At 36.8% G+C, this 27131-nt stretch overlaps 1 protein-coding gene across 2 annotated transcripts; it reads right to left on the bottom strand.

The window, feature by feature from the left end:
* Positions 1 to 645: 645 nt before the first annotated feature.
* Positions 646 to 23860, bottom strand: LOC136831236 (uncharacterized). 2 transcript variants are annotated; one of them, XM_067091273.1, is made up of 16 exons: positions 23814 to 23860; positions 21434 to 21536; positions 20584 to 20722; positions 15204 to 15307; positions 12862 to 12980; positions 11709 to 11827; positions 10464 to 10559; positions 9879 to 9928; positions 9023 to 9099; positions 7654 to 7828; positions 6517 to 6678; positions 5994 to 6115; positions 4813 to 4937; positions 2780 to 2806; positions 1178 to 1288; positions 646 to 974 (listed from the first exon to the last, which is right to left on the bottom strand). In XM_067091273.1, the coding sequence occupies exons 2-16, from the start codon at positions 21503 to 21505 to the stop codon at positions 796 to 798; spliced, it is 1677 nt and encodes a 558-aa protein (XP_066947374.1). In that variant the 5' UTR covers positions 21506 to 21536; positions 23814 to 23860; the 3' UTR covers positions 646 to 795. The 2 variants fall into 2 exon arrangements, with proteins under 2 accessions (XP_066947374.1, XP_066947373.1); XM_067091272.1 differs by having other exon boundaries at positions 23695 to 23833.
* Between the last annotated feature and the right edge of the window lie 3271 nt (positions 23861 to 27131).

The following is a 27131-nucleotide window of genomic DNA, read 5'->3' as shown; positions in this document are numbered from 1 at the left end:
ATAGGCGTTCAAGGAAATCTTTTGAGCCTTAAAATCAAATACATGATTACATATGAGAAAAATCTGGTGCTACACCAAAATCACGAGATGTAATTATTTACTGGTTTAGTAGCCTATACCACGCACTACTTCCATTCCTATCACAAATAATGTTCCAAAAATATATATATAAAGAAGAATACTTAACTTAAATGTAACTGATATATACTGTGTAAGATATATATATATATATATATATATATATATATATATATATATATATATATATATATATATATATATATATAGATTTAACTACTGCAAAGAGTAATACAACAAAATATAATAAGCAAAAGAGATAAGCATTGCTATAGACAGCATCACCAATATCTGAAAGAAAATGTTGTACTTCAATATTGGACAGGATACTATGACAAAGTATGGCGCAACAAAAATATTAAAAAGCGTATAGTATACCGCTTATAATTTGGAATACACAGCTAAAGATAGTTTGTTAAAGATATACCCCATTTTAGTGAAACAACACTGAAATTTTGACATACCATAAACACAATATCACAAAGTACTGGACCACCTCGTAACTTGAAGAAATGCTTTTATTACTGTTATGATAAATATGAATTGCAACATACAATGCTTTTCATGTTAGATCTGTTGAATAAGAAAAAAATTCTAAGAAGAAAAATACAAAGAACGTAAAGTGCAGTGACGTCAATGTTCAACGAGTTGGCCATTGGACTGATGTAACATTCCTCTCTTCTTCTTCTCTGTGTCGTGCAGGACCTCAGTGAGTCTTCAGTAACAAGAAGTATAGCCAAAACTATAACCGCACGGGTTGGGGTTGCTTGTGATGTAAGTACTCAGAGTCATGGAGGAACTACTGACGATGTCGTAGCAAGTGGAAGTGATGTTGGCGACCTCGCCGGGAGACAGGCTCCAGTACCAGACTCCGCCACAGGAACGGCACTGCACTTCTGTTGATTAAACGAGATATGAAATGCATTCAGATTCTGACAATTAACTTTAGTTCTATTTCACTAAAACATAATATATTTCCGCCTCCTCCTTACAATTATATGGTTGAGTTCAGTAGGCTCATATTTCAAACTCAATGACTATTACCTACTGAGCTTCACAGAACTGTCTTATAAAAGTAACACAAAGCCACTCATCTGACCTGTTGTCCAAATCAAGTCCACGACGTCCATTTCCAGCAGCTGTCTGAAGGGACACATCGGAATGTGGGGAAACAGAGCTGAACTTGCTGTGAACGTGAGCGTTATTAATCCTGCCAAGGAATGAAAAAGGTTTGTTAAGTATATATATATATATAATATATATATATATATATATATATATATATATATATATATATATATATATATATGTGTGTGTGTGTGTGTGTGTGTGTGTAATATATATATATATATATATATATATATATATATATATATATATATATATATATATATATATATATATATATATATATATATATATATATATATATATATATATATACACATTATATAAAACCTTCAGTTTTATATAATGTGTATATATATGGTGCTGTTTGAGTTTTATATTATCTAATCAATTCACTTGGATTGCTGTAGTCTTAAGATTTTGCTCGATAATAAGTGATGAAGGTATGATATCTTATAGAAACATAGAATAATATGCTATAAGTGAATCAATGAAATAGGCATAACCTTCAGTTTATATAGTGTGTGTGTATATATATATATATATATATATATATATATATATATATATATATATATATATATAATGACAAAAGTATAAAAACAAACAAGAGTAGTAAAAAGCTTATAGTATACCACTTATACTTTGGAATACACAGCTAAAGACAGTTCGTTACATACGAGTATATGCCCCATTTTAGCGAAACAATATATGTATATATATATATATATATATATATATATATATATATATATATATATATATATATATACTTAAGATTATGCCTATCCCATTAATTTACTTATAGCATATTTTTCTATGTCTCTGTAAGGTATCCTTCCTTCACTACTTATTATCAAGCACTATTTCGATGTATTCTCTGTTATCGTTGTCGATGACGGATTTAAGCTACTTTCGCCAGCAAGATCTCTTGCTAACAAGGGCACCCTTTAAAACGAAAGGTTACGATGGATCACTGTTTATCACGAATAGCAACAGAAATATAATTTTTTTTATTCAAAACTCAGTGTTTGGCACGTCATGTCGATGATCCTTGCTTTTCATACACAAGTTTTATGAAAGAGAAACGGACATTCGTTGCATAAAACGTTTTCATCTCTTGAACCTGACCCTTTTGTTGTTGTTTCTTCTTCTAGCTGAACTTACAGAACTATGGAGCGCACAGACAATGCAGAAAAGTAAAGCGGCATACGCCCATTTCCAGTGGTAACTAACAAAAGCTAACTCGAATGGAAATCCATAAGTAAATAAGTAAACAAATAAATAAGTGCAACAATGCTCACTTAAATGGAATACAAAATATGTAAATAAATTGGTAAGCAAATAAACAAATACACAAAGTTACAGGAATGACTAAACCTGGACTCATTTTAACAGTATATCAACAAATCTCCTGTAATAGAAAATAAAAGCTTGCTTTTTAGAAGTCTGCAGGTACTGGACTGAATTGAAGATAGCGAATCATTTAGATGCATCTGAGCAAAACCATCGTAAACTTTCTTTCTGTTTCTTACAGAGTTTCAGACACGAATAATCAAAGAGAAAGACGTACCGTGGCTCGTCCGAGTTGTTACGCCTTCTGCAATAAAATTAAAGTTTTCATTAGAGAAAAATCCTCGATTCAAAAGGTTTCGGGGAAAATAAAATCTTTACAAATTCTTGGGCAGCACATGTAGCCTTCATAAGCATTAATAAGGGTTTGCAGAGATGAAGAAATGCCATTAACATTTATGCTGTCATGTTTCGACTTTTCATGTCCTACGTGACACAAAAAAAAACCACTCTTTACTTAAAATGACCAAGAAGACAGTTATTAAAGATAGTAATGAACGGTGAGCAAAAATGAACAATTCAAAGTAGTAGTGTGAAGTGGGGTAGGACCAACAGAAGGAAAGAAATAAGATAATGAACAAGGGGTAAAAACGCATAATGCCGAAATGAAAACTCCGTTCAGTTATTACGTTAAAAAAAATATATAGGCCTTAATGTTTAATTTAACTTACAACATTGCACAAAAATTTTTTTTTAATGAGGTTTAATATTCATGGACAAGAGAATGGGCTACGTCTGAGGAAAAAGAGAGGGAATTTAAACCATTACATGTAATACATTAAGCGGATTCTTCAATTATGTTTTAGTTTTCTGTAAAAGAAAACTGTTGTGCCAGCTTTGTCTGTCCGTCTGCACTTTTTTTCTGTCCGCCTTGAGATCTTAAAAACTACTGAGGCTAGAGGGCTGCAAATTGGTATGTTAATCATCTACCCTCCATCCATCAAACATACCAAATTGCAGCCCTCTAGCTTCAGTAGTTTTTATTTTATTTAAGGTTAAAGTTAGCCATAATCGTGCTTCTGGCAACGATATAGGATACGACACCACCGGGCCGTGGTTAAAGTTTCATGGGCCGTGGCTCATACAGCATTATACCGAAACCACCGAAAGATAGATTCGTTTTCGGTGGCCTTGATTATACTCTGTAGCGGCTGTACAGAGAACTCGATTGCGCCGAAGAAACTTCGGCGCATTGTTTACTTCTTTTTTTTTTTTCCGTGAACGATAGGATGAACAGACTCTGCTATTTGCACGCTTCCAACACGAGGTCAATAATTACCACAAAAATTGCCGCCCATTATTACCAATACCAGTGGTGAATTTACCTTTAAGTGCCGTAACGCCAGATAACACCCAAAATCAATCAATCGATCATCTGTAATAAGGGCAACTTATCTCTAACAAAGTTAAGTTTCTGTTAGTAATAAGGGCAACTTATCTCCAACAAAGTTGTTTCTGTTAGTAATAAGGGCAACTTATCTCCAACAAAGATAAGTTTCTGTTAGTAATAAGGGCAACTTATCTCCAACAAAGTTGTTTCTGTTAGTAATAAGGGCAACTTATCTCCAACAAAGTTAAGTTTCTGTTAGTAATAAGGGCAACTTATCTCCAACAAAGTTAAGTTTCTGTTAGTAATAAGGGCAACTTATCTCCAACAAAGTTGTTTCTGTTAGTAATAAGGGCAACTTATCTCCAACAAAGTTGTTTCTGTTAGTAATAAGGGCAACTTATCTCCAACAAAGATAAGTTTCTGTTAGTAATAAGGGCAACTCATCTCCAACAAAGTTAAGTTTCTGTTAGTAACGAGGGCAACTTATCTCCAACAAAGATAAGTTTCTGTTAGTAATAAGGGCAACTCATCTCCAACAAAGTTAAGTTTCTGTTAGTAACGAGGGCAACTTATCTCCAACAAAGTTAAGTTTCTGTTAGTAATAAGGCAACTTATCTCCAACAAAGATAAGTTTCTGTTGGTAATAAGGGCAACTCATCTCCAACAAAGTTAAGTTTCTGTTAGTAATAAGGGCAACTTATCTCCAACAAAGTTCAGTTTCTGTTAGTAACAAGGGCAACTTATCTCCAACAAAGTTAAGTTTCTTTTAGTAATAAGGGCAACTTATCTCCAAAAAAGTTAAGTTTCTAAAAGTGCAAAAATGCACCTTACAAGAGTTTAACGTAATAATGAGCAAAATTCCTCTTGGGAGAAAAGGTTCTCCTCATAAGCCAGAAATTCCAGGGGCTTTGAATTCTTCTTACCTAGCTGAATAGAGCCCGGGGAGATGGTGTGGACGCAGGTGTCATGAATTGTCAGCGTCTCAAGATTCGTGGCTGTGATCTTGAAGGCAGCGTTTGCGACCAGGCTCTGGCACAGCTTGGCTGACCTGTGGGGTAAATGAAGCTGTGTTTGGTGTTTATGTATTTACAGTGTTTATATATATATATATATATATATATATATATATATATATATATATATATATATATATATATATATATATGATTATTATCACTTGTACGTGATTCATTTATCACACATTGCCACAGGTGAAAAATAAGAGGTCCTGACCGGTTTCGACTTCATTTCAAAGCCATTGACCTGTGTAATGTGTGATATATATATATATATATATATATATATATATCTATATATATATATATATATATATATATATATATATATATATGTATATATATATAGTATATATATACAGTATATATATATGGAAAAAGATGTAACATAGCAGTAAACAATAAACTATATATGAGAAATTATAAAGAAAATAAAATGATACTCACACACATATATATATATGTTTGTGTATGCATGTATATATATATATATATATATATATATATATATATATATATATGTATATATATATATATATATATATATATATATATATATATATATATATATATATATAATGAGTGTGTAAAAATATAATGAAAAACTATAATAGAAGGTTAAAGGGAGACTTGATTCCTGAAGTGATGGCACAAGATGCTAAAATTTCTCGAGAATAAAGTTTGGGAAGGGAGAGGCAAAAAAAAAAAAAGATTGCAAATGAGAATCACCACACCCGATCTCCATTAAATTTCTGTGAAATAAAACCAAATCAAATATGGAAAGATACACCTCTTTCTAGAATGACTCTTTTACAGTTAACAGTTTAAGATTATATGGGTAAGGCCTGTCCTTTTGTTCTCGTTTAAAGTCTAGCAACTATAATTTCACTGGACGCAAAAGTGGCACTGCAGATTGTTTCAAATTTCCAGACTACTGATAAAAAAATCCTTAAAGAAGTAAATATTGCTACATTTTGGTGAAGAAGCAAGACCTATTGGCAGTAGCACTTGAGATTTAAATACAAAATCTCCAAAATTCTACAGAGTGCCACTACAGACCTCAAGAATTACATGAGTGGTTTACTTACAGCGTATGAAGAGCAGTCATATGCGAGAAAGCATTGGCCTGGATTTCAATATCCTCAGAATCCATTGATATAAACTGCAGGGAGTTATAGCCCAAGGTCCCAGCAGCAATTGTCAATATGACCTGTGGTAGATGCGAAACAGGTAAAATTGTCAATTAGTTCCTGACAGGGTGTGCGTATTTCAAACTTTTTCTTATCACTGTCTCCATCCTGAGGACGAAGGTTTGGAAGACGACCATATAAATGTTACTTTCTAACTGTATGATTTGTAATTCTTATATTTAGGGGGCTTCTTCGATAGAGCTAATTATTCTTAGCCTACTGTAAATACGACTGCTACGAAGAACCAAAAAATTTAATACATGGAAAGGAAATTAGGCTACAGAACAGATTTGATTTTCTCATCTATAAAATGTTGCAGGATTATGCAAAATAAATAACAACTCTCTGATATCTGAAAGCATACATTTACTCATTTACTCTCTCTCTCTCTCTCTCTGTACAGATGTGTGTGCTTTCTTACGTCGTGCAGATACAGGTTAACAAGGTTGGGAACGGCAGCGCCATTCGGCAACGTCACGGAATGAGTGGCCCTGGTACTTGGTTTAACGGAGGACTTAGGTCCCTCTGGAATGATGCTTCTTGACAGCGAGCAAATGTCAATGAGAGGGCCGCCGCTGCAGTCCTGTTGATACGAAGAAAAGATAAACGTGATTTTCGTGGATGTCCCGATGGCATATTCACCAACTGTATTAAGGTTCGGCCAGACGAGTGAGAACTGGCGCGCGCTCAGTCTTTTGTTTGTGAACGGTAATCCCCAACGGGCTTGTACTAAACACGCCGCAGAGGTGGATACCTTTAAATTTAAGGCGTGGTAAACATATTGAGATTATTTTCAAGAAGATTCTATGACTAGCTTTTAAGATATGGCGTCCCGCTTTTTTCAGGAACCCGCTTTTTTCAGGGAAAGTCCCGAACCATAATGCGTCCCGATGGCAAATTCCTGAGATGTTTGCTGGTATTGCACCAGCCCCGGTTTTTTTCCCATGCCCCTAGGTTTGGCTAGCTTAGGTTGGGTTAGATTATGTTAGATAAGGACCTTCAGTTTATTTGGGTGTGGGAAACATAATGAGATTATTTTCAAGAAAATTCTGTGGTTAGTTTTTAAAATATGGCGTCCAGCTTTTTCCAGGGAAAGGTCCCGGTACTCGGTTACATCTCGGGAAAATGCGTCCCGATGCATGGTAGGATCTTCAAAAAGCAAGAGATTATTCTATTAAGCCATGATGTGCAGAGAGTTATAAAAAGTTCCTTCACTATTAGTTGGGAGATTAAATAGTTCCTTCATTATTAGTTGGGGGATTATTAACCCTGACTAAAACCGCGCACATTCAAGTGGTTTTCATATGTCAAGATGGTCCTTTCTGCTTAAGCTTTACCAGTAATGTTAGAAAAACCTCACGAAGGCTTCCATAAGACGTAAATACTAACCACCCACTTAAATTCCCAAATACCTTTTATAAACAAATAAATACTTCCTTCATTAAGAAATAAATAATACCTACCCACTTAAATTCTCAAAATACCACTTATAAACAAATAAATCCTTTCCTTTATTAAATCTCCAACAACTTTCGTAAATAAATAAATTCTCTCTTACCTGATAGGCCAAAGTCTCGAGGTTGACCAGTTCTGCAAGCGGGAATGACACGTGAGACATATCTTCCTCCACACATATCCTAACAGCCTTGACCTTGGCAGAATTGTGGAAGAAGTAGCCACTGGCATCCATGGTCTCCGCACAAGGAAAATGAGGCTCTAGGACGATGTCCAAACTGGAATATGTTAAAATATGTTGCATTTGGAATGGATGGAATGGAATATAGAGTTTAGGCCTAAGGCCAAGCACTGGGACCTATGAGATTCATTCAGAGCTGGAAAGGAAATTGAGAGTAGGTTGGTCTGAAAGGTGTAACAGGAGGAAAACCTCGCAGTTGCACTATGAAATAATTGTTAGGAGAGGGTGGATAGCAAGATGGAAGAAAGATAATATGAGTGGAGGTACAGTAATAGGAAAGAAAGGGGTTGCAGCTAGGGACCGAGGGGACGCTGCAAAGAACCTTCAGTAATGCCTACAGTGCACCCCGTGAGGTGCACTGGCGGCACTAATCCCCTACGGGGTATATGTTACATTTGTTACCATCTACTATATTGATTTTCACATATTATTCATGTAATGTAATAACAATTAATTATGTACTGCACACAAGAAATAATATTGTACTGAACGTCTTGAATGAACCTATGAAGTCTAGACTGTCAAGCCAAGCACTGGGCACTTTCGGCCATTCCATGCTTAAGACAGTGACCAGAGGGAGTTGGAGTGATTGGCCAGCAAGATAAAGAGATCCATAAAAAAAGGAGATGAGGTACAAGGCTCTAAAAGTGAAATTGAAAGAAGACTAAAGGTTGTACTAAGAAGTCGAAGAGTTAAAGTGAGCTTAGATATTCCTGAGACCAGACACTCCTTCAATGACACTACAGTGAATCATGAGAAGGTGCTTCTTCCCTCGCTACAACAGGAAAATCTGCTCAAAGAAGATACTGATTTAGTTCTCCAAAATAAATATCTTCCTCCCATTTAGCACATCTGATCTCAAGTAGCAGGGTTTCCCAGGTTAAAACATTTTTGAAAGGTCCTTCCTCCACTTACTACACTAGATTACTCTTCAATGCTAAACCAGTCTAAACCTTCCCTGGTAAGAGTAAGGACACTGTTACAAAATAAGGCTCAGAATTTAACGCTACTCAGAAGTCCACACCATGCATACTTAATTTTGTCACTTCTAGTCTTAATACCTTTGTTAATATTATTACTAGACCCAAAATTATGAAAGGCATCGAAGTCCGAACCATACATACTGAATTTTGTCACTTCTAGTTTTAATACCTTTGTTGATATTGATACTAGATCCAAAATTATGAAAGGCATCAAAATCCAAGAGGGATTCTGTTGGACCCAACCTTACCTGAAATCGAGAAGGGCGAAGAGGTCAAAGTCGCACCTATTACAGAAGTTACACGTCAGGGACATTTTGCCACTGCACTAAAGGAGAACATACAAAACACAAATTAATAAAATCAAGTCAAATCGAGCTGGCCCCTCCATTCTTATATATAAGATGGTAACGACAAGTTACTATTTTTTCAGAATAAAATTCTCAGGACGGATTATAAGTAAATTCACACACACACACACACACACATCATGAGCATACACACACACATATATATAATATACAGTATATATATATATATATATATATATATATATATATATATATATATATATATATATATATATATATATATATATATATATATATATACATAATATACAGTTTATATAGTATATATATATATATATATATATGTGTGTGTGTGTGTGTGTGTGTGTATGTATGTGTGTGTATGAAGATAAAAAGGCCCATAAAACACTATTTGAGCGTTGCAACCACATATTTCGAGTACTCTCTTCTGTGCCCCTGTTCACTGGTAAAATATGGACAGATGATGTGTTACAAGAGTACATATACAAAGCATATGTAGGTGACCGTTTCCCTACATATGCTTTGTATATGTACTCTTGTATCATATCATCTGTCCATATTTTACCAGTGAACAGGGTCACAGAAGGACGTGCTCGAAATATGTGGCTGCAACGTTCAAATGGTGTTTTATGGGCATTTTTATCTTCATATTATACTGTTGTATTACAGTAAAAGACATTCATATATATATATATATATATATATATATATATATATATATATATATATATATATATATTTGTTTGTAGAAAAAATTAATGGTCTATTTACTTACATCAGTGCAAGTGCAGGCAGAACTGAACTCCGCAGGAATATCAGAGCAAGCTGAAATTTTGAGAATATCCAAAATAAAAATGGTCATGATATTAGTAGTCATAGTGGCAATACATTTCATTTACATTTGACAAAAAGGTCATTATTCTAAATACTCGTAACAAATGATGCATCGAATTCAATCAGAAACTGAATCCACCAAACCATCTCAAGAATCTGCGAAATTTGGAGTTTCGTGAGAGAGAGAGAGAGAGAGAGAGAGAGAGAGAGAGAGAGAGAGAGAGAGAGAGAGAGAGAGAGATAATATGCATCATTCCTAGTCCAGGTTTTCGCACAGTAATATAAATTTGAAATCAGGAACTTCACTTTTCGTCGCAATCTCGCCATTTAATTGTATCTCATCCGTGCATTTATTCATCTTTACCTTACAATCTCAAACTCCTATTAGTTTCAATCACGAATTGCACCCAATGACACTAACAGTAAAGAATCTTCAAAAAAAGGCCATAGACATTAAGATACATGGTGTATTATTTTAAAGGGCTAATTGCCAATTAACCCGAAAAGAGAGATCACGTCGACTCACACGCAACAGGTGTTGGCACACTTGGCGGGAAAGCGGGTTGAGGACAAAGGGGACTGAACGTGGTTGTCGTCGTGCTGGTTGTTGTGGTTGGCAAGCCTGCAAAGTAATAATAATAATAATAATAATAATAATAATAATAATAATAATAATAATAATAATAATGTACAAGGTCCACAATAATATATCAGTGGTAGAATGTGAGACTTCATAAAATTGTATAAAAAAGCTTTCGAACCCTATCCTGGGTTCATCTTCAGTACACCTGAAGATGAACCCAGTATAGGGTTCAAAGCTTTTATACATTTTTATATAAAGTCTCACATTCTACCATTGATATATTATTGTGGACCTTATACAAAATTACTTCTGTTCTCGACACTGAGAGTTCTACACAACAACAACAATAATAATAATAATAATAATAATAATAATAATAATAGATAAAATTCAAAAAGGAAAAAATGGGACCTTCAGAACAATATCCCCTGTATGGGACATCAAATCAATCGGAACTGCTAATTTTATAGTAAATTATGACACGACACTAAATCAGTTAAATAATCTCCGATGATCTTCAAAAAACCTGATTATTTTCACACAAAAAAAAAAAAAACAGGTAAAACTAAGTATTTTTATTTGATTTATGAAATTCCCGATGTCAAGTCAAATTTTAGGGCTTTTTCGGCCAATCAGCGCTCAAGGCAGTGGAAAGCGGGAGGCAAATTCCTGAGATGTATGCTAGTATTGCACCAGCCCCGGTTTTTTTGCCATGCCCCTGGGTTAAATTAGGTTAAGAGGTTTACCCTTCATAATTTGGGTGTGGGAAACATAATGAGATTATTTTCAAGAAAGTTCTATGGTTAGTTTTTAAGACATGGCATCCCGCTTTTTTTCAAGGAAAGGTCCCGGTACTCCGGGCGGGGTCGAGAGTGGTATGACGGCAATATAAAGCTATCCAGGAAAAAAGACGAAGTTCAAGAATCTAACGGTGGAACTTTGGAAAAAAAAACCACAGTGCTCTAAGAAGTAATAGTTAGAGACGTTGGACAGCAAGACTGAAGGAAGGAAGCGGGAACGGAGGAAAAGTAAAAGGATTCAAAGTGCGTGCCTATAATGTACAGAGTGAGGTGCACTGACGACACTAACCCCCTTCCGAGACTAAGCGTTTTTCCCTCTTAAATGAATAATGTAATGTTGTCAAAATGACATAAATATTCTCCAGAAACCTCTCTCTCCTTCCCTTACCTTCGCATCGTACTGTGCAAATGAAGCCTTTGGATGTGGAAGTATCTCCATTACTCTTGAAAGTTATCTTCAGATTCTCGTAAAACGTCCATTTATAGTTGTTGATGCGACCACAGCGCCTGGAAGCACATGACGCCATCTTCAAAACTTACTGAGTTTTTGGGAAATCTATTTCTATAAAACTGGCAGAGAGTAATGATTATATACAGTCCTTTGATGCTTCAATTTTATGCTTATGGAACTGCGCATCGTGATATGAATCTGTGCTAATTCATATCCACTCAACGAGAACAAGAATTAAAAATTAAATGAAATTCACTTAATATCTTGCTAATACACACACACACACACACACACACACACACACATACATATATATATATATATATATATATATATATATATATATATATATATATATATATATATATATATATATGTATATGTTTGTGTGTGTGTAAAAGCCATATTCACAAAATGGTAAACTGGCGTACAACAACAATGAATTTTTCTCATGAATGAATAGTAGAAAATAAAAGGTATTGTAAATCTGAAAAAAAACCTTAACTTAATATTCATTAGATAAACTTCCTTTAAGAAACTGAAAAATTAAGAAAGAGAGTATGCAACAGGAAATAACAGGTACGAGTTTTAACATTTTAAGCCCCTTGCATTTAATAAGGCTTCCTGAATACGTTAATGATTCCTCATTCTTAAAAGGTTCAGCCTGTTTTCTCTTCGGCTAAATACCTCTCCTTGCTTGTATCGAACTCCCTGGTAATTGGTAAAATGTTGTTTTCTTATAGTTCATCTTAATTAATCTACCCTTCAATGCCTTAACAAAAATGCGTTTACTCTTCTGCATAATTTCCATCCCTTGTACAATTGTTGAATCTCTCTCTCTCTCTCTCTCTCTCTCTCTCTCTCTCTCTCTCTCTCTCTCTCTCTCTCTCTCACATTAGCAGGCTAATAACTTTCAACAGAAAGATGAACAAATTTACCAAATGAATTAAAATGTTAAAAAACTCAAATTTTTTCAAATGAATTGAAACCTCCGTGAAAAATTTTATCTCATGGCTGATCATCAGATAAAGCGTCAAATCAATCAGTCAGGGGGAGTTTCGTATTTAAATCCAGGCCTTGCAAGTCTTACCTCACTCCTCTGATGAACTTATTCCCTCCGAAGATGACGAGTTTATCTCTCTTACAATGCCTTGAGGGCATTATCCTGATGGCAGGACACTGGACCTTTACCAAGGTATCGCTGTCAGTCTGCAAAACAAACGATTATGGAATATCAGTTCGGTAAGTCATATCATTTGTCTACCCCATAGAACAGTACAGAATCTGTAAATAAGGTTAAACATATAAGGAACGGAATATAAAATTTACGCCAACGGCCAAGCTTAGGGACCTATAAGGTCATTCCGTGCTGAAAGGAAAATTGACAGTAGAAAGATTTTAAAGATGTAACAGAAGGAAAACCTCGCAGTTGCACAGTGAAACAACTGTTAGGAGAGGGTGGAAGGTAATATAGAAGAAAGAGAATATGAAAATGAACGGAGGTACGGTAAAAGAAATGACAGAAGTTGTAGCTAGGGACCGGATGGACGCTGCAAAGAAACTAAGTAATGGCTACAGCAGGGTCCAAGCAGATATACCCTGGGCTACAGTGCGAGTGAGGTGCGCTGACGGCACTACGCTCCTTCGGGTTTACGCATAGGCCTATAAGGCGAGAAGTGGTCTCCTTTAGACTTACATTGGAGAGTCATTATACCATAATCGTGTTCTTCTCAGTTGTTCACGTGTCCAATTTCTTTTGAAAATTTGCAACTTTTGTTTAAAACTTCTCGTTTTGATCTCAGGCTGTTTCAAAAGCAATGTGTCTAATAAACGACCTTGTCCTCTTCTCTTCGTAAGGGCGTGTCACATGTCATAAACACATGTTGAAAACATATCACTTATAGATCACCAGCATGTTGAAAACAAGTCAACAACTTTAAGCGGAGGACGAATATTTGGCAAATGCTGGATAATCTTATGAAGCACAGGTTAGGACTTCCAATAAGTCGTTGACTTGTATTTAACTTGCTTGTGATGTGTGTGCAACAAGTTGCAGATGTCTGTTTATGATATAAATTGCCTGATCATTGCCATTCTTCTACAGGTGGAATTTTGGCTAGCGTTCCACTAAGCTGACCGAGGCGGTCTTTCTTTTTGATAATACTTGCAGTGTAATGATAGCGCTCACAGCTCAGAGCGAAGGAACCCAAGTCCGATCCCTTGACTGGATGAATAAAATAACGGTATGGGGATATCTCCTTATAAATGAAGCATGCCTCTGTTGGCCTTCATAATAAATTATGCAACTGATTGCCAGTACATTTATGTGAGCTGCAGTTGTTGGTGGAGAGACAGGGAAATATTACTGACAAGTCAAAAGTTACATCATCATATAATTAAATCGGGAGGAGCTCGACGAGGTAACTTTCATTCATCAGGCATTTTCAACCTATCAGCCTACAGTTTCTGTGCAGAAATGAGCAGTCTTTGTACTGATCAGTTAAACTTTCTTCTGTCACCAGTTGTGGAATTCTCTACTGATGTCAGTCGTTTCCCGATCCAAAGAGCCCTTTATCTTTTAAGAGGTGGGTTTATCTCTTCACTCAAAGTTAGCAGGTCCCTCTTGTTTTATATTTTTCTCATCAGATCTAGACTAGCTAACAGCGCCAAGTTGCCTGTCCAGTCGGCCTTTACACAAGCACACACAAAAATCAAACCTACGCGTGAAACATTAGTAATGTAAGATTCAGGGATTCAAGTACTATTATGTCATGAAAAAAAGGACTTCAGTTACCACTAAAACTTCAAGTGAAAATAAACACAAAATCATCGATAAAATAATCTTTGTTCAGAGTCGTTACAAGAAAATGGTAAAAAATATGAACTTCTTTGGTTCCAAAAACCAAGTGAACAGCAGCCTACAGTGCGGCAGACCTTTTCCCTGTCTCTTCTCTACGATTTGGAAGTTAGGTGGATTTTATCTTGTAAACTTATAGCAATTAAAAGCGTAATTTGAAGATTTATCAATATCTCTACAATGCAAACAATAGCAGTCCTGCTTTCGTCGAAAACAGACTGAAAAATACTCGAATTATTTCCATAGGTATAGCATTAAAACGCAAGCGTAATTTGAAATGTTTTGAATGTCCCCATTAAGCGGTTCATAACGGTCAGATTCCTTTCAGAGAAAAAAGATTTACTTACATACTTTAACAGTAAAACACTACAGAAAGTACTAAAATACAAACAGCCCTCTCTCACTGATAATTGTCTTGAAAAAATTAAAATAAATACATAAACTAGAATGAGATCAACTTTAAAAAATAGCCAGTCATTTCTAACCTACCCCCAGAGTATATGTGAAGGACCTTGGCTCGAACATATGAAGAAAAATGCCATTAAATCAACGAAAAACTTATCCCTCACACAAACCTTGAATATCCACCTCTGCTTGGTGCCCCTCGGATAATCCTTCGGGTAATTCCTGCTGTGTATCAAATATTCCTCTCCAACCACACACTGATACTTTCCTGGAGCTGCGGAAATGGAGGAGGCAACAAATTAAAATCAAGGATTTTCTTTTAATTTTAGACCTTCGTCGTATTTCGTAATTCTAATATTGTATATACTTTTGCCATATCCATGTCTTTCATTCACTTCGGCTGATTTTTGAAAATGGTACAAGATTAATACCGAAACGTTAAAATAGAGTTGAAAGAAAATATGCTTCGGATGTTCCTCGTCCTATAATTCATCTGTCTACCAAAACAAAGTCCTTACAGTGCTTGTGACAGAAGACTTGAAAAACGACCAAAATAAAATACCTATGTTGGCTTCCGAGGTTGTGTTAGGAAGGTTGGACATTTACAAAGATATAAAGTGGATGATGTTTATACTGTGTTTAGGAAACGTAAGCCAAACACTTGATTTGTAAAACAAGAATAAAAAATCTAAGTACACGTTTCTATTTAGCTTTATCGAGATAGTGGAAAGAGAGAAAGAGATCATCCTCACTCCCTTTCCATCCTCCTCCTTCCCTCCACCCAGACAAGGCCGCATCATCCCCTCAACCCTCCCGCCGCTCTCAACACTTGCTTTTGTTTGTTATACTAGGCCAGCCATGAGCTGGCACGGGCTCTTGCTCCGAAAATTTACGATGCGAGAATCTTAGAAGGAAAATTGAAAACTCAGGATGAGCATCCTATTCATGGCCATCCTACTCGATTTTTGGATATCCTACTATCTGCCCCTATTTTAGGCTTCAGCAAAACCCTGTTATTCGTCAGTTATAGTTTACAGTTTTCGTGAACAGTTTTCCTGTAATATACATCTTCCCCGTGGGGAGTACTGCCGTCAGTGCACCTCGTGCGGTGCACTGTAGGCATTACTTAAGGTTCTTTGCACCGTGCCTTCGGACACTAGCTGCAACCCATTTCGTTTCTTTTACTGTACCTCCTTTCATATTCCCTATCTTCCATCTTACTTTCCACCCTCTGCTAACAATTTATTCATAGTGCAACTGCGAGGTTTTCCTCCTGTTACACCTTCAAACCTTTTACAGTCAATTTCCATCTCAGCGCTGAATGACCTCCTAGGTCCCAGTGCTTGGCCTATGGCCTAAATTCTATATTCAATTCAGTTCAATATTCATCTTCGTTCGTCATCCCGAACATTATTCTGTTAAACAGCTAAGACTTGGATTAGTTTCTTCACTGTTTAAAATCACTGTGCAAGTAATCTTTTTTTTTGTTTTCTGAAAAGAAAACTGTTATGCCGGCTTTGTCTGTCCATCCGCACTTTTTTCTGCCCGCCCTCAGATCTTAAAAACTACTGAGGCTAGAGGGCTGCAAATTAGTATGTTGATCATCCACCCTCCAATCATCCAACATACCAAATTGTAGCCCTCTAGCCTCAGTAGTTTTGATTCTATTTAAGGTTAAAGTTAGCCATAATAGTGCTTCTGGCAACGACATAGGCCAGGCCACCCCACCGGGCCGTGGTTAAAGTTTCATGGGCCGCGGCTCATGCAGCATTATAGCGAGACCACCGAAAGATAGATCTTTCGGTGGTCTCGGTATAATGCTGTGAGCCGCAGCTCATGAAACTAACCACGGCCCAGTGGTTGCCTATCCTACATTGTTGCCAGAAGCACGCTTATGGCTAACTTTAACCTTAAATAAGATCAAAACTACTGAGGTTAGAGGGCTGCAATCTGGTATGTCTGATGATTGGAGGGTGGATGGTCAACATTCCAATTTGCAGCCCTCTAGCCTCAGTAGTTTTTAAGATCTGAGGGCGGACAGGAAAAGAGCGGACGGACAGACAAAGCCGGCACAATAGTTTTCTTTTACAGAAAACTAAAACAGAACAGAGGAAGGGGAAATTCCAGAGGTTATTTAACTCGCAACATCCCTAAGTCTTCCATTTCCCTCAAGGGCCCAACTGAGAAATTGCCAAATTGTGGTGTCGACAGGTGATATGCCAATTAAGCCGTATTTAATCACCTCTGAAGGACGGCTAAACGCCCTAGAACTCAAGTGGCGAGACAGGTGTTAATCCAATTAATTGGACAGGTCGTCATTAACAGCCCACTTGATTTCAATACCGAAATTACGACTCCTAATGACCAGAAACTTTTGGTCATTAGAAGAATTTACGAGGTGTCTGGATAGTGGTGAGATCTTGGGAAGCTCTTATAACTTGAAACAAGTAAAAAACGCGCAGAAGTTTCTGTACAGCATATAACGCTGTATGAAAATTCCAGCCACGGCCCATGAAACTCTTAGCCGTGGCTCATGAAATTCAGCCATGGTCCGGTGGTGGCCTCAGCAATGGCCCATGAAACTCTTAGCTGTGGCCCATAGAACTCAGCCAGGGTCCAGTGGTGGCCTGTGTTATTGGTACCTATAGCGGTGCCAGAAGTACGATTATGGCTAACTTTAACCTTAAATAAAACAAAAAACCACTGAGGCTAGAGGGCTGCAATTTGGTATGTTTGATGATTGTAGGGTAAATGATCAATATACCAATTTGCAGCCCTCTAGCCTCAGTAGTTTTTAAGATCTGAGGGCGGACAGAAAAAGTGCGAACGGACAGACAAAGCCGTCGCAATAGTTGTCTTTTACAGAAAACTAAAAAGGGGTAGATGGTAAAAGGAAGTTCAAAAGAAGCAAGCGAGGCATTCTTTCAAAGATTATTTTCTCTTTCTTACAAATCTCACATCAGGTTACTAAAATAAAAGTAGTTGACTAAACTGGGAGTTACAAAATTATTATTACAGAAATTCATGAAGCCTTTTTGGAGCCGGTGAATAGATATCGCTCATCCTCGTGGCAACATTATTCCTGCTCCTTTTCGTACCTAACTCACGAGTCTCATCTAAAACATTTCACGGCTATTTACTGTAGTTTCTTCAATATGCGTTCTCCTAACATTTACTGTATGTCGCGAATGCCAATTTCAAAACCTTCACCTGGATAGTATGTCGTCCCAGCTTCTTCTTCTTCTTTTAATGTGCTTGTCTTTCCCATTTGTATGGGGTAAGCACGATGCCTTCTTTTTGAAGGACTTTGATTTGGCTTTGGGGAAGACTGTAGTGTCGATCGGCTGCCCTGCCTGTCATTGCTTAGACACCGGTAGTGTATGTACATGTATTGTACTAGTCACCAGCGCCCTTTCTCCCAGCAGCGAGGAGTCGTTGCGCGGTTAGGTCGACAGTCGAGACGTGTGAGGCCTATGTTATGTTTTTAGAAGATGTTGGAGTGGCTTTGTTTGTGTGTGTATTAGTCTTTAACGCCCATTTGCTTTTAAGCAAACCTATCCGTTGATTAAATACATAATCCCGGGGTGTCTACACGGATAGCGAAGTGTCTCGAGGTCTAATTCTGAAACTCGGTATTCCTATAATTGTCTCCGTTATACAAACAAGAATTCGTATGCTTCAAGGATGGACATATTCATTAACCTGTTTCCGTAATCTGGTGTTGCAATGATTAAGGTTATCAACGTCGACAATGAACAAACCGTTGACATCAATTATACCTTGTGGGATAATGATGGGGATCAAATTAGAAAAGTACCAAAAATGCAGGAAATTATCAAGAGGAAATTGTAACACTGAATTTTGCAAGAAATTATCAAGAGGAAATTTTAACACTGAATTGCCAAGAAATTATCAAGATGAAATTTTATGACTGAATATTGCAAGAAATTATCTAGAGGAAATTTTAACACTGAATTTTGCAAGAAATTATAGAGAGGAAATTATAATACTGAATTTTGCAAGAAATTATCAAGGGGAAATAACTGTAACACTGAATTTTGCAAGAAATTATCAAGAGGAAATTTTAACACTGAATTTCCAAGAAATTATCAAGAGGAAATTTTAACACTGAATTTTCCAAGAAATTATCTAGAGGAAATTTGAACACTGAATTTTGCAAGAAATTATCGAGAGGAAATTGTAACACTGAATTTTGCAAGAAATTATCAAGGGGGAATAACTGTAACACTGGATTTTGCAAGAAATTATCAAGAGGAAATTCTAACACTGAATTTAACTGAAAACAAAATGTGTGATTCGACAGCGAAACAAAATACCAAATTTGAAAAAGTTCCATAAACAAAAGCAGTGCTATCAGGTAACATCGAACTTAACTAACTGACCTTAGGTCATAAAAAATTTGCCAGATTTTATATGAAACAACAAACTAAACTTCAATACAGGTTTCATGGATGGCAGACAGGCACCAATCACTAAAAAGCACCCACACAAATTGTTCTTGCCTTTGTAGAAATACTTGGGAGTACTTTAACATCCCCATCCTTGAAGGGACCATTGTAGCTTAACCTGGCCATGGAATACCTCTCCATTGATAAAAATCTAGTGTTAAGCGATACATCCTTACCTAACCTAGTATGCCATATCCAACTTGGTCAGACTTGGGGCTTTGCTCACACGGACTCCTTAAACTCACAGAAAAGGATACGTCTTAAACTGACCTAGCCCAGGGCACTGTACGCTTCCTAGCTGAGGCCTAAGTCTTAACCTTCTTCAGGCTAACCTAACCCAGGGGGCTCCATCATAACCAGTAGGAGACAACTGGAACCTGGCCATCTGAACACTGCATGCACTTTAACATCCTTCTCCTAGAATAGCCTTTTTAGTTTTCTGTAAAAGAAAACTATTGTGCCGGCTTTGTTTGTTCATCCGCACTTTATTCAGTCTGCACTTTTTAAAAAATCATCAAACATACCACTGCAGCCCTCTAGCCTCAGTAGTTTTTATTTTATTTAAGGTTAAAGTTAGCCATAATCGTGCTTATTGCAACGATATAGAATAGGCTACCACAGCATTATACCGAGACCACCAACAGACAGATCCGTTTTCGGTGGCCTTGATTATACGCTATAGTGGCTGTACAGAAAAATCGATTGCACCGAAGAAACTTCGGCGCATTTTTTTACTTGTTAACAACCGTCCTAACCTTTAGCAGTTAAACATCCTTCGTGCTAAAGCAGTCTTGGGGTGAAGGAAATGAAAAGGATCAAGAGTTGTTGCACACCAGCACAGAAACTGAAGAAAATGGCTATAAAAATTCTCTGTGCAAAGGAATAAAAATTCTCTGTGCGGAACGGAGTGAACCATGCAGATTTCCTTGCACAAGTACCTGAACCTACTATGCACCTGTAAAAGGACTAGCTTCCTCTCTTTATGTCCTGTGACCCTCATTAGATCCACCGATATATAAAGAAATCAACTTTCTCATACCTCGTGATTATCATTAGATCCCCTGGAATTATCTTCACTTACGAGAGCTGTGCATATTGCGAACGCCTTTGTAGTACTTCATGACTCTTGCTAGCTCAGCATCGTCCGCTTTAGACTTCACCCATTTCTTGACGATTCCCTTGGAGTCTTTGCTGTTCCATTTCGGTGGAGTCCATGCTGCCTAAAGAAGGGGAAATAGATTAGGTAATTAGGGTCATTAGATAATTATACTATGTTACATGTCAGGATTAATAGAGTACAGGGATAGTCCACCTCGGAGTTACTGCGCATGCGTTGCTGGATGCTTGGAAGCTTACCATAGAAGAAAACCGGGAAAACAAAAAAATGAAGGCTCACTATTGAGAATATTTTTAACACGCATTCTCTCTCTCTCTCTCTCTCTCTACTTCACAACCTTAGATGAGGGAGGTCCCCGTTAATCTCCAGGCAGTGCTGTGCCAAGGGATATGAATAATCATCCATATGCCTTTTTTATTGACATTTGGCTAATGCAGTAGGCCTACCCGTGTTAATCCAGGCCAGGTGCGTCTCCCAAGCTTCCTTGTTCTTCACTCTGCTAAGGTCAAATACTGACTGATGAGTGATGACTTTTCTTTATCTCAACCTCGGCCTAAAGCAGCCAGACAATGACATGCGTGAGACTGTCCAAAGTCAAATACTGAGTGATGAGTGATAACTTTTCTTTGTCTCAACCTCGGCCTAAAGCAGTCAGACAATGACATGCGCGAGACTCCTTTTTTTTTGCCAGAGGCGGACTAACCCTGTACTCTATAAATCCTAGTTACAATGTCCCTTATAGGAATTATGGGAAGTCACACAGTTGTGGATGAAGGAAACTGGGAATTAGAGACCTTTAATTATTTGGCATTACCTGAGAGAGTTGCAGAGCCACTAGGAAGCAACACAGCAAGGATGCAAGAGACAGGGACGTGAAACTCGCCATGGCTGAGACACACACGCTGCGTACTTGCTTCCTGTAGAGGAGTGAAAAAAATAAACGATTCTTTTTGGTATCTCTAAGCGTGATAGACACACACACACATACACACAAATATAAATATATGTATGCATGTATGTATGTATATATATATAGAATTTATATGAGGCTGCAACAAAAATAAAAGGAGGACGTACCAAGCGCTTTCGTTTTATTTCAACACGTTTTCATTGTACCTTGGAGATTTGTTGAAATAAGAGGAAAGCGCTTGTTATTTACTTTATTTACTGTAGCATGAAATTAAGTGACATAGAACTGTGTGTATATATATACATACTGAACACACACACACACACACACATATATATATATATATATATATATATATATATATATATATATATATATATATATATATACAACGGAAGCATAATTCCTTATACAGTAATCAAGCACAATCGCCTGAAAATATGTCAACAAAGACCTCTTCCTTGCTTTTTGAACTGCCGGCTACTGAAGCAATAACCAGCCTTACAAGCAAGCCAAACAGATATCCAAGGGTGGGGAAGGGGGTGCGGGGATAGTAAAGTAAAGACGAACTGTTTATAAGCTGAAGTCACTTGGAAAGTTCAAAATGAAACGACAGAGTGCCAAGTACTTTCGTGTATTCTTAACACATCTTCAGGGCACAATCACACGAGAGTACCTGGCACTCTGTCGTCTCAGTTTGAACTTTTCCCGTGGCTTCAGCTAATTAGCAAAATCACGCGCTTACTTTGTGATTTCTTAGTATGAACTGTTTATAAACAAAAATCCAATACATTGTTGTGGCTTGTCTAATTTTTGTATAGCATAGGACCTTCATTTGGTAAGACCTGTGGCTTGCCTTTCGCAGAACCGTAGAAAGCAACGAACGACGCTTTTCCAAACTGGTAAAAGATACGTTTCATAATCAGCAGGAAAAAAAACTACCTAAGCCATTAAAGAAAAGAAAAACTTTAAATCGGTGTGCAATTTTTTTCTTTCGTCTAAGCTTTGTGATAATAAATTTAAGGTTTTGTGAGGAAACAAATAAGTAAGTAAAAGATATGTTCCATAATCAGTAGAGAAAAAATTACCTAAGTCATAAAAAAAAATACTTTAAATCGGCGTGGAATTTTTTCTTTGTGATCATAAATTTAAGGTTTTCTAAGGAAACAAACCACAAATTATTGTGAAGTCTTCAAGGTTCTGAATGGAAAAATATCGAATGATATGAATCTTTCAACATAAGTTATGCTAAGTCTATCAAATCGCTGTTTTTTATGGCAAAATCCCAGTGCTAATTTTCCTGATAATGACCCAGGAGAATAAAATGACTGAAAGTTGGAGTCAATATGAACATAACTGCAAATATCTTCCCAGCCACATTGGTAATAAATCGCAATTTATAAACTCACGGGAGTAATATATTAAACAATTATTTTCTTAAGAATACACGGGATGGTTTATGTATATACCATTTAACAAGTGAGTCTAATAATTGAGCACAGTTTAGAACTGAACAGAAATAGTGCGCCAAAATTCCTGCCAAATGGACACCGATACAGACTCGAGGTTCACGGTAATGAAACAATTTTATACTTACCGCAAACAACGATGTCAATCATGTGAAAACAACAAGTCAAAAACAGGTAATAACATTAAACTAAGTGACTCGGCGTTTCCTACCCACAGCAATGCAACCCCTAATCTTCAACTGGACGTTCAAGGAAAAATGTAAAACTCAATAACTAGATGTCAAGAGCTTCGACAAACGAAGCACTGTTTGATGCAGATAGCAAGTCATGTTTTCTTTTCTTTGTAATCATAGACATTACTTTCATGTTCTACAGTTAGTTCGCCTAGAACTTAGACTCTCTTTTGTATAAGCAATCCAGGTTTGTATTCCCAAACTTCAACTAAATGAATATTAATTTCCGATATTTCTTTACAAAAAATCAAGAACTCTGAGCAGGTCTAAACTCGCTGAATTTCGTCTTTCACAAAACGATGTGGTTTTCTTCCCATTATCAGTCTGATTACTCGAATATCGCCATGATGGTCTAGTTTGCCGAATACGCGTTACTGCTACAAAGTAAAAAAAACTTCGCGTAGACATCGTAATTGAGTAATAATACTCGAAAAGTAAGTTTCATTCATCTATCGTAACCTACCACTGCCTTCAACGTATGGCTCCCCCAAGACTGTCCAGAGAACCAACAGAGAGTCCCGTCAGTGTCCTTCCGTCTCGATGGCCTCTTCAACACTGAACTCGATCTTACCCGCCCGTTACCTGTTAGTCCTATAGATTCTAGGTCACAACTAGACGCTCCCCGACCCCCCTAATAGTATCCCAGAAACTGAACCCCACAAACCACCACCTAAACAAGCTACCCTCCCCCCCACTTTTCCCCAACCCCAAACCTCTTCCGGTCCATGAAGACCTAGGAGCCTCTAGTTGTAAGTCTATCGTTTCGCGATGGCCCCAGCACCCAGCTTTTAGCATAAAGTAATTGACCATTTAATGAGGAATGATACGTTGCTCATTAGATAGGAACAGGTGTCAAAGAGGAGCAGGTGAGTTTTCTGATCGGATGTAAATGGAATGTTCTTACATGATGTGGTCGTGTATCCAACAGCATACCTGAACCAATGAAGACAGATATCTCTCTTGAATGGAAGCGCGAGATTACTGAGAGAGAGAGAGAGAGAGAGAGAGAGAGAGAGAGAGAGAGAGAGAGAGAGAGAGAGAGATGATTACTTAGAACAGGAATGCTGCAAGCCTGTCACCGTACAGTAAACCATTAATTAATTCTAAATACTTAATAATTGCTCTCTCATTCTACCCTCGGCATTTTAGTTTAAAAAAAAATAAAACATGATTAGTTATATATACCATTAAAAATTTATATTTTGGTTATTTATTTACTCTATGCTGTCACAGTATTACTGCTAAAGACATTACCAAGTTATTGTTATATTTGCACGATTCACGGTAATAATAGGAAAGGAAATCGGTGATCCTCACATTAATCAATTCATCAGGGATCCAGCAAGATGCTCTATCACTTCATTTTGTCTATTGCTCCTATTTTCTTCGGGCCTGGGCCAGAAAACGGCTTCAGGTTAACATTCACATTATTATTATTATCAATATTTCAGTAGATGGAACCTATGCACCTATGCACATGAAACAAGCACGCCGAAGGGGCCACTGAATTGAAATTCAAGCTTCCAAAGAAAGTTGGTTTCAACCTGCCACCACAGACCCCACACCGCAACAGTAACTGATCATGATACTGAGCAGATGATTTTTCATTGCCCCGGGGGAGACGCGAACCCGTGACATCCGAGTGGCATGCCACGATACTAACCACTATACCAGCGGACCAGCTTGAACTACTTATAATTGTACATATCCTTTCTATTCTCACAACTCCACTCTTGCTCACATTTACTCTCGACTTTTCCCTTTGCAAACTCTTTCGAATTTTTCACGAGTCTCTGTCGTTTCTCCTCACTATCTACAGCTAGTACTATACCACCAGCAAACATCAGCCATTCCACAATTCATTCACGACTCATTTTCTTAGCTGACAAATTGGCTCTTTCATCTACTGTTATTTCTTTGATTACATCACGGCATCCATAAATATATCAAGCAGCCACAAACAACACGTCATTATCTAGCTTGCAGCTAGGGGTCGAAGGGACGCTGCAAAGAACCTGAAGTAAAGCCTACAGTGCAACGCGTGAGGTGCACTGACGGCATTACCCCCTATGGGATCTTATGAGCGGAAGGATTCTGACTTAAAATACCTTACTAAAAGAGGAAAAATTCCTTCCTCCTAACTTCGCCATTCTTTGAGAAGGTTGTTGACTTCGGGAATCACTTACGAAAAATAACAAGATAGCTTAAGCTATCTTGGGTTAGTCTTCATCTGCATAAACACCTGCATAGCCATTCAAATATGGTGGCACCCTGGGCTACTTCGCGTCATTAGTGAACTGTTTTTGGTTAGAATGGTCAACAGTAATGAAGAAATTAAAACGTACAGCGGTTTACCTGTAATATGATACAAACATCAGAATTGCGCAATAATTACGATAATATTAAAAAAACGATTAATAATCATGACGAGATTAAAATCAGGATCAGTTTCTGCCAAAATGGTACGAACGTTGTAGAACTGTGTAAGTGTTAGAAAAATAATCACAGCGAAGGCATTAAAATTTCACACCCACTTATGGTTCGAATCTGAAAAATGTTCAATGATAAAATAATCGCAATTAAGAGAATTGCTTGTTTCGGACATTAAGTTCTTTGTATATATATATATATACGAGTATATATATATATATATATATATATATATATATATATATATATATATATATATATATATAAATATATAAATATATACAAATATATATATATATATACACACACACACACACATATATATATATATATATATATATATATATATATATATATATATATATATATATATATTTATATATATATATATATATATATATATATATATATATATATATATATATATATATATATATATATATATATATATATATATATTTAACATACCATTCAACACACGTGCCGGCAAATCGCACCAAAAAATTAAACGACACCAGCCAATAAAATATTTACCTCTCGATACCAACAAAACATGATGAAGGGGCCCACTTATATCTAATGTCCCAGCACGCTAATCAGATGAAAATTGAACCGTAGGCGTTGGTTAATGGTTAATGACATAAATTGACCACACCTGTTAATTGGAGGGGCGATGTTAGTAATATTCATGGTCTGTGTGCCAAAGTTCGCCAGTGAATAGAGGAGGACATCAAATGAGCTATTAATTCCATCGGTCATTTATTACCAGGATGAAGGATAGGGACTGCCATTTTGGATTTAAATTTCTGGCTAGCGATTCATTTAATCAAGACCTTGAATTGGATAATTATATGGTTTTAGTTTTCTGTAAATGAAAACTGTTGTGACGGCTTTGTCTGTCCGTCCGCACTTTTTTCTGTCCGCACTTTTTTTCCGTCCGCACTTTTTTTCATCCGCACTATTTTCCGTCCGCACTTTTTCTGTCCTCCCTCAGATCTTAAAAACCACTGGGGCTAGAGGGCTGCAAATTGGAGGGTTGATCATCCACCCTCCAGTCATCAAACATACCAAATTGCAGACCTCTAGCCTCAGTCGTTTTTATTTTATTTAAAGGTTGAAGTTAGCCATAGTCGTGCTTCTGGCAACAATATAGGATAGGCCACCACCTGGCCGTGGTTAAAGCTTCGTGGGCCGCAGCTCATACAGCATTATACCGAGACCCCGAGAGATAGATCTATTTTCGGTGGCCTTGATTATACGCTGGAGCGGCTGTACAGAAAAATCGATTGTGCCGAAAATACTTCGGCTCCTTTTTTACTTGTTTTTTATTTTTGCAGATTATTATTGTAATAACAGCACTATTAATACGTGATCAATAAACATTAAATTAATGCTTCATAAATCTAGAAAAGAATCTTTATTTTACGTAGTGCCAAATGCTTCTGTTGCGATTATTATTGTCAAAGCAGA

Source organism: Macrobrachium rosenbergii, chromosome 48, assembly GCF_040412425.1.
Source record: "Macrobrachium rosenbergii isolate ZJJX-2024 chromosome 48, ASM4041242v1, whole genome shotgun sequence".
NCBI lineage: Eukaryota > Metazoa > Arthropoda > Malacostraca > Decapoda > Palaemonidae > Macrobrachium > Macrobrachium rosenbergii.
This window is presented reverse-complemented; position numbering and strand designations above follow the sequence as displayed.